Source organism: Dromaius novaehollandiae, chromosome 1, assembly GCF_036370855.1.
Source record: "Dromaius novaehollandiae isolate bDroNov1 chromosome 1, bDroNov1.hap1, whole genome shotgun sequence".
In the NCBI taxonomy this organism is placed as follows: domain Eukaryota; kingdom Metazoa; phylum Chordata; class Aves; order Casuariiformes; family Dromaiidae; genus Dromaius; species Dromaius novaehollandiae.
Genome location: NC_088098.1, coordinates 66,059,905 through 66,074,673, shown reverse-complemented (window position 1 = coordinate 66,074,673; position 14,769 = coordinate 66,059,905). Strand labels below are relative to the sequence as shown.

Here is a 14,769-nt window from a genome sequence, read left to right as displayed (position 1 = left end):
GTTTGAACAGAAATCTGTCCTGTGGGAAGTTGTTGCTGAAGCGGTGCTTCAATAGGCTCCTAAGAGTCCTAATTCTGGTTGCTGAGGCACAGCAGAATCTGATAGCTGCGAGGCTGCACATTACTGCAGTACTGCAGTGGCTCTCTACAGTGACACCAGGCACACTAGTTACAAAGCTATTTCCTGGGCAACAGTTTCTACAGTGAAGTTGGTGCTGGGTTACCAGTACCTGTTACTGGAGATGATGTAAAGGAGTAATATTGCTCCTGATAAGCTCTTTAGGAGGACTTAATGTTAACTACAAAGAGCTGTTCATGAAGCTATGGGACAGAGTTCTCCTGCATCTCTTCACATAGCAAATGCCTTCTACTGTGAGGAGTCCTTTGAAGAGGAGCAAAGCAATTCCTAACTGGATAAAGTGGTAACCTGTTCTTGAGGGAAACCAGATGATGCCTAATGTTCTTTCCAGTAGGCTGAGTGGACTGGAGGGCTCTGGGGAGGAAGGCAATTTGAGGCCTTGTGATTGACAGGTTTTGTCCTGCATCTTGGAAGCTGTATGGCAGAGGAAAATATACTGCAAAAGCAGCAAGACTGTATGTGAGGGAGAAACCAGACAGGAAGTGGTCTGGATTGTTAATAGAAAAACTACATCTGCCTTGGGCTATGACCTGCCAGTGTCTGTCAGATGGACTTCCTTAGTTATACTTGCTTATGAGTTTAAGGATAGATTCTTGTTTTGAGCTGTAGTTAACAGAGATAGCAGGCCTGCAGTTTCAGTTTGTGATGCAAAATGTCTCTCAGGCTGTTTTAGAGGTGGGTTAGGGACAGGCTGGTATAACAGGATTCTGAGAAAGGGAGAAATCCTGGGAGAATCTGTTCTGAAGCAATTTTTACTCTTATCACAAGACCTTCATGCTGTCTCTCTTGTAAAGGAAATGCCTTGAAAGGATCCAGCAGGATTAAAGCCTTGCCCATCTGCTGCTCTCCACATTCATAGTGGTCTGCATTTTCTTCAGGAATTGTGTTGGAAAATTTGCTTTATTGAACTACACCTTGAGAGTGCTGATCTGTGCTGTCAAAAATGGATTCACGCTACTAGGAGCACCTCAGCGGCAGCTAGTAACATATGAAGATGATGTTATGTGTATATTCACAATTAAAATATTTATAATTTTTTATGTGATGGCACTATTGCCTAAAAAAGCTGGGTTGTCTTTTGTAGTGTGGTTAATCTCCTTCAAATGAATTCCTAGTTGTATAAAAACAACTACCATTGTGTGTTCCATTGTTTTCCAAGCCATTTGGGCTGCTTTTGGGAAAGACCATCTCGTTGGGCATCATGAAACATTGGAAAGCCATGTGGCCTGTCTAGAAGAGGATCTGACTGCTTGGGTATGGTGTAGGGGACTAGCTTATTAAACTGAATTTTGTCCTGGATTTCCAGACTCAGCATAAAAGCCTTCAGCAGTTTTTTTTGCTGTGGTTTCATAGTCTTCTAACAGCAGCAAGGTATGTGCATAATGAAGAAGCTTTCATCACTTGTATTTACAAAGATGCTTGTAAGATGGAGATTGCATGTCTTTCTGTGCAAATTTTGTCTGCCCCCCTGGAGTTCTGATGCTTGTTCTTCTGAGATGGTCTCATGAAGGGTGGTAAATATGTAGCTATAAAACCTCTTTTCAGTAATTCTGTTGGAATTCTGATTTTTGAAGATATGTCATGACTAACTGAGATGACCATAATTAGCAGGAGTTGAAATCTCAGTGGAAGAGAACTTAAAACAACTTTGATTTCCATGAATGTTGTTTTTCTTACTTAATTGCATATTTAAATCTGTTGATAGATCTTTCTCTCCTCTTTCCTGTAGCCATCTTTGTCTTTGCGTACTCAGAAATGCATCCTACTGGAGGGCTGAACATATGCTTACTCCACTTCATTATACAGTGTTCTGCTATCTGCCATGAAAAAATATGCAAGTTTGTGAAAATGCTGAAATCTGAAATACAAACTAGGCCATGGTCAGATGAAAGTGCATAAACAGCTGCAGTGGTTGAAGATGTTATTGCGCTTCCACTAGAGATTAATACCTTGACAGCTGAGCCTTTTGAAACAGCATTTAAGTGCTCCTCATCTACTTCAGTGCAAAGTCATATGGCTTAGTTTAAACTGCTTGTAGCATCTGTTTAAATTAGGAGAACTGATTTTTGTGCTGAAGGGGAAGAGAACAGTCAAACAGATGTTTGTGCCAGCTCAGTGGTAAGGTCAGTGATGAACATCCGTAATATCTTTAAACTTCATGCTGTTTCTTCAGAGGTTGTCTAATAGTGGCTTTAGATACTCAAGTGTTTCTTTTTGCAGTGTAACTATTTCCAGATATGCTGGGGAGAGGATTCAAAAGAAAATGAAAAAACAGGCAAAAGATGCATGAAAAATGGAGAAGTGGTGGAAAAAAGACTGTACATAGTTAGGATTTATAGAACTAGAAAGTCATGTGCTCTGGCATACAAACCAGGACATATGTATATTGTGCGGTATTCAGATTATTAGCTATGGCTACATTTCAGCTATAAAATTGCTATGTTTCTTTTCTAGTAGAATGACACTGTACAGTTTAGTTTCTCTTAGATAGTTTAATTTCTGTAATGTAGAGAGAAAGGAGCCGAAGCTGAGAACAGAATGCTGTGACTTGAGTTTTTTGCTAATGAATATTTTTAAACATTACAGGGCACAAAAATAAGTAATTTTTCATGAAGCAAAGAGAGCAGACCAACTGTGCTATGTAGAGTTCCAGGTTGTACATTTCACTAATCATGAGATTTCGAGTCAGTTGATGCACTGCTGGGATTGTGGCTTGCCTCACCAAAGCCAATTGCAATGTTACCTTAGCTTTTCTATCCTTATTATGATTTTTCTCTTTCTCTGTTTTAAAAAAAGCTGAGGAGTAAGGAACGTTCTCGGACCTGCCCCAAAAAAGTGATCATGCTCTCTTCTTCCACTCCACCTTCCTCTCCACCGTATCTCAGACAGCAGGTGATTCCCTCTGCATGCTCTGTCCCTCTCTCTTCATTACTGTTTGTACAAGTGACTAGATCAGTTACCAGATATCCCATTTGCAATTGAAGCAGAAATATGGTTATGATGATTATCTGATGCAGTGTAGATTCTGAGATTCTACTATGGGTCATTTGTAATTGCAGTAGCCTTTTTCAGTTTTGAGTAGCAGCAGGACAGAAGTGAAATAAGGGCCAGGTCTTCCCTTAAAGTGTGTATATGCACTGTAGAAATTCAACATGTGTGCTTCTGTCTAAGCATTAGAACTTGATCCTGTATTGCATATGTATCTTTCAGTGTCAGAAAACTTTTTTGGACAAGTGAGGTTAGTCTGTTCAGAGTAGCACAGGGATACAAAGTGTAGCTTTTCTCCACTCTTCTTTTAAACAAGCGTGATTGAGAATTTGCCCTTGTATCCATGAAACTTTCAGGATTACTTCTATGAAGTGCTTTTGGGGACTCTTTAATGGCATGGACATGTCCAGTTTGGTCCTTCTGTTTCCCCCATACCCAGCCCTTTGTCTTGCCAAGAGTTTGTGTTCAGTGCGTCTGAGTTTTAATTTGGAGTAGGAAGAGCTGTTCTGAACACAGTATATAAATGTGCATCCAGATGTGTGTTTGTTGTCCTTCTATTTAAATATTACCTGAAATCTTTTAATATTTATGTCTCATTGTACGTGGTCATTGTACTTCTTTGAGTTGTATCTATTTCTTTTTTATTATTATTCCCTTTTCCCATAGTAATAAATTCCACTCCTTCCTAGTCAGTCTTGAACTAATCCTGAGGTGATAAAAAGGCAGCTGCAGGTCAGTGGACCTCCCATATCTTTAAATAGGAATTGTACAAATAAATTTCCCCACAGGTGGAAAACATTTCTTCACTGAACTCTTGCCTGCCTGTAAACTGTGTAAAGGCATGTCACCTTTTAGCAAACTAGGAAAGGGTCATTTTTGGGCATAAAGTCTGACTCGCCTTATTGCTCTGATTTCTCAGAATGTAGTTACATGTTACATTTAATGTGGTCTTAGTCCACCCCCAGACCACACGTTCTCTGCTGCCTCTCTTGTGTCAGGTCGTGCAGCTGCAAGATAAGTCAAGTCAGTTTACTAATCTGATTGAAAACTGTCCTAACAAAAAAGTGGTTAGTTTTCTGGTACCCATGTGGACAGCATGGTGCAAGGAAGTATACAGGAATGCATCTCTAGGTAGATGGGATGGGGACAGTCCATTTCACCTAGCAACGTTCATTTAGACTGAATTGAGTGTAATGTGGGATTATCGTTGTGACACTGTGACAGCTAACATCCTTCCTCTTGTCAAGGTACTTTGAAGATGTTAACAGATAATTTTTATGGGAGATTTAAGGTTTTCTCTCAGTTTATTGATAGAGAAACTATGGCAGTTATGCTGAGGTTTAATCCACAGAGTCATTTTCTGTATGGAAAAATTGTCTTGCTGTCACTAAAGACCCTTTAGTTTTTTGTATTTTCCCTTCCTAGCTTCTCCAAATATTTTGTTTGTCTTGTGTCTCTTGCTTGCATAATTCAGTCATGAGAGCTGACAATTGCTGGGTCCAAGTGTCCTTTGATTGTTTTCCACCTTGTGTTCTGTAGGATTTTTTTTTCCATGTCTTTTTTTCTCAAGTAAATTAAAAACTTGTCAGCTTCTTCCTTTAACTCTGAGGGTTTTTTGCTTCCTGTGCTACAGAACCAGTCTGCTAGAACCTTTTGAGGGGTTTGCCTTTGGAGACTTTTTTTTCCTTTTGAATGATTTCTTCTTCTGAAATTGCCTTGGCCTAGGCCTTGTAGCAAGTCAGATGGATCTATGTCCTTGTTACACTGATGTCTTTTAAAGACTATACCTCTGTGCTTCTAATGCATTCATTCTGCCACTTCTTTTAAAATTTCCATTTCTTTCCTTTGATCTAATATCACAGTGTGAGCTGTATTGAGTGTTTTATCATCTTTATCATACTAATCTCCTTACGTTGTGGTAATGTATAGTGGTTAACTGACCTGATATAAATATATATGGACCGATTTTTAAATTTTCCCTACAGGAGCCAGTTTTAGAATACTCTTAATAAGCCATTATGTTGTCATTATGGCCTCTTTTCTGCCTGCATTGTAAGAAAATTCAGATGAAGTGTATTTTGACTAGGAATGTGGTCTGTGATTGTTACTAAGTTCATAATTTGTTGCCTGCAGAGAAACAGGGAACGTTGTGCTGATTCTCCTGGGGAGCAGAGTCCCAGACAGGAAAGGGTAAAGAGCATGAGCAAATGGCATGGATGCTGATGACACAATGCAGTGATGGATCTGTGCAATACAGACAGCAAATATACTGGGTAGCGGGAACACACTTATCCTAATGCTGCTGTTAACACGCTGCAAATGCTGAGAGTCAGTTAGGAGTGATTATTTCTGTGTGATTCCAACATATGCCTAACAAGCCTTCATCAACAGTTTGCTAAATATGTTTATTTTGCCACAGAAGTAGCACTTAAGCTCTTCCCGTTCTTCTTTTTCTCTTACACCTCTTTACCGGAGTATGCTGTGGCTGTAGCAGAGCAAGAAGAGTTCAGTTTTGTGCTAATTCATGTGAACATGGTTGCATTGTTTCCACTGCTTGCTTTCTGGACCGTTAAACAACTGGCATTCCATCCTGCCTCCTACAGGCCAGAGTACAAGGAAAAATGATGAGGCATTATTTAGTATAGAGATTTTGACGCTGCCTTAACAATGAAATATTCAACAGCCTGTCTGTTCAGTATTACACAGAAGCATGGTAAAAGGAAAGATAGGCTCTTAAAAGAATTGGTTGGTTTGGATTCATATTGACGAATTAATTGATGTTCCACTAAGTCATAAATGGTAGCCAGCTATAAAACTGTTGTAACTTTCAAAATGTGTCCTACACAAAAGACTGTTGTGGGCCGAATGTTTTCTGACAGGCAGTAGAAGATGAATAAGCATGTGTCTGCAGTGACACGGAATCCCACAGCTTTATAATAGGCTCTAGTTTTAGTGAAAATGATCTAGTAGGAAGGAGTAGGTGGAACTGAGAGCAGATGAAAATAGGCAGTATTATTAAAGTATCCGAATGAGAAAAGCGCTTCTCATTAATTGGGTGTGAACCTAGTTTTGTTTTCTGTTTTTGTAGAACAGTTAGCACGCTGTACTTAGCAGCACCTTAGCATTCTTAACAGATTAAGCTTGACGTTTCTTCATGAATGCATGTTTGTAGTTCCTGGTTTATTATTTTTGATCTCTACAAACACATTAGCTGAAAGCTGTGTGGCACGAATGATAGTCCTGTCCTTCCAACAGCAGGACACAAGCCAGCTCTTTTTTCCATGTCATTAAAGTGCAACATACAGCAGGTTAGCAAGATTGATATGGACAACTAGAATAGCAGAGGTGTCAAATATTGTGCCTGGGTCTGTTGACAGGACAGTGCAGTACAAACAAGTAGGACAGTGAAAGTTGCAGAAGTAAGACTGGTGACTTCTGTGATGGCTTGACTGTTCTATGCTTTGCTTCAGCTAGCCAGTCTTGTTAAACATCTTGTCTTTGGTAAGTACCACATTCACTTTTTGTATCCCAGCATTCAACTTTTTATACCCCAGCATCATAAAGGAGACTAATTCATTCTTTTTGAGAACTGAACTACATTACCCTAAAAATGAGTGTTTCTGTGCACAGTCTGAGAAACACAGGTATGTCCAGGTCTAGATATGTAAAGGAAATCCTTCACAACAAGAACTGTGGTGAAATGAGTACCACGGATGGAGCTCCTTTTGTGTGTGATAAAACCACATCTTTTGATTAGAAATGCTTTTTTTCCGGATGGTAATGCCAAGGAGAGGCTATGCGCTTGTTTAGTTTTGGCTGCAGCAGTGCTAGGTGGGAATAGTTGTGAATAATGTTTAATTCAGCTGTTTTTTCTTGGCCTTGAAGGCCTAAATTTAGGACTTCATTAGAACAGTAATCCAATACACATTGGAATAAAAACAGTCTTCAGTTGGGAGCTTTTCTTTTCTGCATGTGAATTTCATACTTTTTTTTTCTGGCTTTGGCCTTGCTTTCAGTTTAGCATCTGTTCCTTTGGGGGCTTTTATGCCTATTTGTTCACTTCCTTCCTTATTCCTTATCTCACAGAGATCTCCTCGATTTTTTTCTGATGACCAAGTGCCCGAGAATGTTGAACAAAGGGCATGTCAACTGGCTGCCCTTCTGGAGCCCAGGCCTACAGTGAGGCATCAGGTGACTACAGCCCTGTCTATCGGGTGTTCTGTATCAGTTTGTAATTCTGGGTACCAGTGACATCTGGGGTCAGAGGGATAGAAAAATTCCCCCAAATACACTGACCATTGCTGTACACAGTCATATGGTTAGAAAGACAGAGTCAAGTCTATTTAGTGTAGTTTTCTATCCTGCTTGCCAGTTCCTAACTTTTTTCTTACTTAATGAATAACAGTATTTCTATTTCAAAAAACACTACATCAACAATAAGGTGAAAAACACCCTCCAAGCTTCAGAGTGCATGCTGAAAACTAGCTGGACTCCCGATCAAACCATCTCATAGCTGTCTTTTACCAGTCAGTTGCTCACGAGTTCTATTTGCTTCTGGAAGCAAGAACATCTGCACTTTCCAAGCGCTCCTGGCTCTGAAGTACTGGTTTTCTTTCCATACTTCCTGTATTCTTTCTTCCAACAGGCAAGTTGGCAGCTTGAGCAGATTTTCGTTGCTTCCAGTGGAAACTTTTGTTATGTTCTTGTGCTTAATTTTCTCTCCTGTGTGTCTTCTCTGACATATGGGACCATGCCAATTTGAACAGTGAATTCCTTAGATTCTATTTCCTCACCCTATTTATGTTTTCAGCTGAGATCTTCAACAGCATTTGGCAAATAGGAGAGTGCTTTTGGAAAACACCATCTACATTATTTTTTGCCAGATTTTATTGTTTTGAGTTAACCATGCAAAATTGACCTGTCTTCTCAAACTTGAATATAAACAGTCCCAGAGTTTTTGCTGGTTTACCAAGCAATGTCAGCTACAAGCTTTACTAAGCCATGTCAGAAGGAAATTTATAAGCTGTAGGTCATTTCTTTGGGGACACAGTCTTTGCTGATCATTAAAATCAGTGAAGCTGTTCTCCAGGAAGGAAGAGTGAACATCTGCGTGGGTTTGAGATAGGATGTTAGAAATCTAGAAGAAGCCATGAGAGATTGGGTAAGAAGACTAGTTTAAATGTATTAGTCTCTATTTGTGAAGGGATGACACAACTGGCATTGTGCATTTCACCACTCAGTTGAAAGCTGTGCATTTCACTACTCAATTGAAAGGATGAAAAGTTAACATCTAGGCATATACACCTTCTTCCTACTTTTTGTGTTGCTTTCTAGCATTTTAAAGCTCCTTGTGGGGGTAGAAAAGATTAACAGCATTACATTGCAAAAACAAAAGAAATGATTTTTGAGACTGTTTTATTTCTATATAGATACAAAATTAAGGAGGAGAGAGATAATACAGGGGAGACAGAACACAAAGTAGAAAAAAGGATAATGAGGGTAGGGCAGAAAGGAAAAAGAGGAAACAGATGTTGGAACAGTGCAGACAGTAGATTATGATGTGGGATTTAAGGGAAGCAAATTTCTTGTTAGAAAAAGTAGAGCAATGAGAGAAAGAAAGCTTAGCAAAGTAAGAATAATTTTCCAAAAAGCAACTTGAGTAAATGTTGATGGTTTTAAGTACAGAATATCTGTGTACAAAATAAACAGTTATTACTTTCTGCCTCACTAGAGAAAGAAAGAAGGTGTGAGGGACATTTTTTTCCAAGTTTTCCTACAGGAGTCTTTATGAAAGCTTTGGATGGTGGATGAAAGGGCCTGGGTTTTTGTTTTTATTTTCTCCTGTTTTATCCTCCATAGCCTTGTATGATTGTCTTGATCTTTATTTTATTTTTTAGCCTGAGACTGAACCGTCTCGCCGATTCTTTGTTGACCAGTGGGAGCTCTCCCTTAGCCTCCGTTCTTCTAATCGCCCTTCTTCACCCTCATCTGACTCCCTTCGACAGGTAGCATTAGCCTGAGCATTGCAAGATGCACTCTGCTGTGTCCGCTTGCTCCACCCCAGTCCCACCAGCCAAGGATATACCACAAGAGATGGCTAGTCTTGCAACGCTTCACCTGCAGAATGCAATGTCTGTGCATATTCATGCACAAGTGAGAAACCAGAGGCAACCTGTGGCATAGCTAGGTTATTCTCAGCTATAAAGCAGTTTGAAACTAAACACATTTAAGGTCTGATGTAAATGAAAACGCTTCTGCTAAATCTCACACTCAAATCAGTTATTTTCAGTGCTGATAGTTTTCTGGCTTGGGAGTAAAGCTTTTTTGTTTTGCTTGCCGCTTTTGTTGAGGTGTTAAACCAAACTACAGAATGTGTTTGTACATATATACTTAAAGGAGAGTATGAAACAAACAAAAAATACTTTTGCTTTCTGAAAAATCACTAGGAATATGAGCTAGTTGCAGTCGCCATACATACAACAAACAACAGGAACTCGATCTGACCTAAGTCTGAAGTAGGTTCTTTGCCCACTCTTCAAAATGTTGCAGAACATTATGTAGTTTGAAGGCCTTTGCCCAAGTGAGGAAAGATAAAATGCTTCACTTAAAATCCAGTTTTAAGCAGATGTGATGTATGGGGGCAAGGGAGAGGGGACACAAAACCAAAAACCAAGCATTAAAGATCCAGCCACTTCCTTCCACGTACCAAATAGCCCAGGGTATTGTGAGATAAGATTGGCATAATCCCTTTTCAAGTACAGAACTTCGTATGTGCTGGTAGAAATTCAAAGATCCTGAAACATCTGCAGTCACGGTTGGCTGGAGGTTTCATATCAGTGGAAACGTGGTTTTACCTAAAAGAAAGATTGTATTAAAAGCACATGCTTCCAAAGGAAAAGCTTGATTTATCATTTAAGAAAGCCTCAAACATTTTTGGTCTTTTAGAGGAAAATGGAAAACTCTCGGCCAGATTATTTTGGTTGTTATTTTAAAATCAACCATGGATGAAAGGAAGAAAAATAAAAACTTGCAGTGGATTCCATTTAAAATACAATATTTGACAAGATGTATGATGTATGACAGTGAAGTCCAACTCTGGACGTGTATGTGCTCATACACACACATTAGCTAAGGAAGAATAAGGAACCTTGAAAATTATAAAAGACAAATTATGAGTTATTTCTTGCATATGCAAATACCATGAGTGCTCTGCATTTTGGGGTGGGATCAGTGGGCATGCCTTCAAGAGCAGTGGGTATAAGTTATTTCTGGGCAGAAATAAACCCTAGTCACTGTGATGGCACAGAACTTAAGGAATTAGGACTCCACTAACAGCAGCGATAAGCGATGGCTGAACACTCTGTTTTCAAAATCTTTTTCCCAGAAGAATTACCCGTTTAGTGGTGGATTTCAAATTTTTTAGTGCTTCCTGCTGCTCTCATGTCTGCAAACATGTGAAGGTCTTAAACATTCCTAAAAGGCTAATAGTCACATCTGTGGAATTACACTGTGTGATTAGTTGTAGGAAATAACTGTTTTGCTTCAAACAAGTTCTGCTATATGGGTAAAGGGGTTTCTGAGATGACTTTAGTCCTTTCCTTCAGAGTAGTGTTATCCTAGGAATTTTACACTTCCTGGAAGCTGGAGTGTCTCTCTGATCCTCATTTGCTGAGAAGACTCCAGCTAGAAACTTTCATAATGCTTCTCAGTCTGGAGAAGGAACATTGCTTGGTGTGCTGCCTGCTGCTCTACTGAGACAAGTACATGGTGTTTGCAGTATGATTGAGCTAACATAGCTGTAACCACATAGTTTTCTTAACTATGTAATTTCTGCAGAGTGTGATAAGTATTTCCTGTGGAAAGCACTTCCTCTGCTCTTGTACTGACTGAACATGGCTTTGAAACACTCATTTTGTGCAATCTAAGGTAACAGCCAACCTGCCTAGATTTTTCGAAATATTGGAAGGTTTTTAGCTATCCAAAGTTATGGAGCTTGGCACTATCCATGGTGAAGAAAAGCCTGGGTATAAAGCCATGTGCAAAGCTGAACAAGTATATATTCCAGATGTGTGCAGGTCTGGCTCTAATGCGTTGGATGAGGATCTTGCATCTTTTCCCCATAAATGGAATGCCCTATGTTCTTTTAGCATTGTAAGAAATCATATTTTTGAATCACTGAGTTCCTGAGTTGAGGATTCCTTCCTGTTCTGCAAATGCTCTGGAAATGAATTCTTTCCATTTGCTAAGCATCTTACATATACTGTTGTGATCAGCACTTGGAATTAGACTGTATGATGTGTGTTTCACCTGGAACTTAAAGTCTTAACCTATATTTGTTCTTGTCTTTGAGAAGTGTTCAGGTTTCCAGGTGTAAAAATACCCACAAGCAAAAGACAACCGCTTAGTTTTCTTCATCATCATGTATTTCCGCAGTACTTACAGAATGCTAAATGCAGACCTTTTTTTTATTACAGTCGGTACTGGACTGGTGATTACTGATGATGCTAGCTTTGCTGTTACTACTTCTCACTTCATATTGTCCACTGTCTTGGCATGGTTTGACCTCTCTGCACTTTTTCACCACCTAACCTATTAGCATTTTTGTCATTTTTTTTAATTTGATTTTTTTTCCTTTTCTCACTTCCCTATTGTTTTATTTCATCCATCTGGTAGAAGTATATAAAGATGTACACAGGCGGAGTGAGCTCATTGGCTGAGCAGATAGCCAATCAGCTTCAAAGGAAAGAGCAACCCAAAACCCTTCTAGACAAGAAGGAACTGGTAAGACGATGTACAGAAGATGATGCGTGTTTGTGATTAGATGTACTGTAGATCTGACGTATTGTGAGTGTCCAGTTGTTAACTGCAGCTGATGGTATCTATAGTAGCTTTGTAAAAGACTTCACTTCCCTTTCTCCTTCTGTCCTCACTCTTGTCCTCATTTTCCTTGCAAAATGTTTGAATCTCATGTCAACGTCCAAGGATCATGCATACACCTTTGAGAAACTGCTTGTCATATTCATGAAGATGTGTTTGATCCACTGGGGCTAGTATTGCATTACTGTTTTCTGGAGGAGATACCCTTTTTTGATAATGTAGGTCTAAGAACTGTTGTTTGAGGGATTTCTAATGGTTTTGCTTTTCCAATGTATGCCTCCTTCGGGCCATTTATTTCAAGGACAGCATTAATAGTACTTGTGTCCACTCTTCTATCCAGAGCTGTAATTTGCTCCTGACATATATAGGCATGGCATTCTAGGACCTTGTTCCATGGGCATTAAGGTTAGTTTTTGGTGTCCTGGCTAAAGCTGTGAATTTTGTCAAAGGAACTGCAGCAGCCAGATGCTCCAGTGTCCACACAGATGAAGAGAAAATGTGACCATGCAATCTTGGTCAGACTGGACACACACAAATCTCTTCGTGCCTGTTTCTGTCTAGGGCTCGCTTAAAAAGGAGTTCCCCCAAAACGTGGGAGGCAGCGATGTCTGTTACTTCTGCCACAAGCGAGTCTATGTGATGGAAAGGCTGAGTGCTGAAGGCAAGTTCTTCCACCGCAGTTGCTTCAAGTGTGAATACTGTGCCACCACTCTGCGCTTGTCATCTTATGCCTATGATATTGAAGATGGTAAGAGAAATTACCTTTATGTCAGAATTGTCTTAACAGTCCTTGAAGTCTGTTTAGAGATTTCAGCTCTTCCTTCATTTATAAATTATTTGGTGAGCTGGGAAAGGGAATAATTTCTGTTCTGAAGACACAGTATCTCAAAATGTTCAAACTATATGGATCTGTTCTCCTGTAGCCAGATCATGCTAGTAGCAACATAATGGAGCTATAGGTCCTGGAGGGCAAAGAAACAAATATTATTTGGGGGCTTTAAAAGGGTTTGGAAGCTGTCTTTTGAAGGCTAGATACTTTACTCTTACTTCAGTACTGTTAAATGAGAAAACTCTTTAGTAGAGTGTTTAAAATCATTTAAAAGATTATAACATGTAGGAGACATGCAAACAGCTTTTTTTTTTTCTTGAAGAGATCACAACAGTCCAACGCTGTACATTTATTTTTGACTTAATAGAATAGGAACTTTATAATCAGGGACTATGATAATGGCTCATTACAGACTAAGTTCTGTCTGTATACTGAAAAATGGAGCCTGGACGTTGAGCAGAGGTAAGTGAATGTTACCTATATGGAGAAAGTTTTGCTGAAGTAGTTTCTGAAGATTCAGTAATGACTCTCGTTTTCTGTATCTGTTAGACTGAAGAGGAGGGAATATGATTGCAGAATGTGCTCATGGCTCAGTTTACAGAGTCTAGCATGATTAAAAGGAGCTTCAGCTATACCTAACAAATCTTGAGAAACTGGACAATATGGCAGCAGGTGAAACTCAATCCATCATTAACAGTGCAAAGTGTGCATATTGAAAGGAATATAATGTAAAATTACACCTCCTTTAAAGAGTAGCAGTGTGTTCCATTTTTTGAACAATGGCTGGAAATGTCACATTTTTTGAAGAAAGAATAAAGGAGAAAGTATCTCAGATAAACCTTTATGTATATCAACAGGTATGCCTTTACCTTCTCTCTCAGCTGCCATTTATCTTTACTCCTGTCTCCATAGGAAAACAGGTAAAAAATGATGTAAAACTAGTGAGAGGTTAGATGGAAAGGATTCTACACCAGATATGATGGAATATTTGGTCTATTTAAGAAGACAAAATAACAGAAAAGTGGTAAAAGTCAATACTTTTCCCCACTTACTGAGGTAAAAATGAAGTAAAAATTATAAACTGACATGACACAGGATGAAACTCCAGAATATACTACTGCAGGTTAAAATGTTATAAAATTGATAGATATCTACTGTGTGTAGCTATGAAGAATCTCTCTGAAAGCATTGCATAGGATAATGACTATAGAAACATCACTGAGGCATAATGGGCAAAAAAGAACTAAAATAATGCACGTATTGATGATGAACTGTATAGCAATCATGAGTCATGGATTTGTTTGGTCGCAAAAAGAGTTGAGGAATCTTAAAATCATCAAACCAGTCTCTCAGTAAGGAACAGAAAACCCATTATTACTTGGCCGGAAAGGTCAGCAAACACAGCTTGTGAGTTTAAGGGGGTCAGTGGTAATTTGGAAATCAATATATAAAAGGAGTAGTAACAGCTTCATTAGTAATCAGATTTGGGAAAAAGCATTTTTGGGGCACTGTTGTTATTTTGGACATTCAGAAGTAGTTGAGTATCTGATTATATGTTTAGCAGTAACAAGCTGAGCTCTTCTGTCAGCTGTATGGGCAGAAATACTTTTTGCTACCAGCTTTAGTGATTCCCCCTGCCATCAAGCGCATGTACACAGTTATGTTCTGACTGAAGCAATACAAAACTTGGAGTCTCAGCACACCTATAGCATTGATTCTTACATGCCTTAATAGTTTCCTATATATATATGAAGCAGACAGGTCCTAACAGTAATACGTGGTATCCTCTCTAGTCTAATCGTTGTTGCTGAACATTTAGCTCATATTTTATTCTGGATTTTCTTTGACAGAAAAACAAAGCTCTACAGACATTGTTACTATTCATCTAGCTGTGTTGACTGATGAGTCAGCATTGTACAGTCAATGCCTGGTTTTAG

The 14,769-nt window shown here is 39.1% G+C and overlaps 1 protein-coding gene across 3 annotated transcripts in view; it reads left to right on the top strand.

Annotated features, from left to right (window-relative positions):
• MICAL3 (microtubule associated monooxygenase, calponin and LIM domain containing 3) overlaps positions 1-14,769 on the top strand; it is a 185,658-nt gene that overhangs the window by 98,492 nt on the left and 72,397 nt on the right. For all 3 annotated transcript variants that reach the window (XM_064515336.1, XM_064515346.1, XM_064515344.1), the window contains 6 exons: positions 2,935-3,030; positions 5,260-5,316; positions 7,213-7,317; positions 9,024-9,131; positions 11,800-11,907; positions 12,565-12,751. In XM_064515336.1, the coding sequence (XP_064371406.1) occupies positions 2,935-3,030; positions 5,260-5,316; positions 7,213-7,317; positions 9,024-9,131; positions 11,800-11,907; positions 12,565-12,751 (661 nt within the window). The remainder of the gene's footprint in view (positions 1-2,934; positions 3,031-5,259; positions 5,317-7,212; positions 7,318-9,023; positions 9,132-11,799; positions 11,908-12,564; positions 12,752-14,769) is intronic.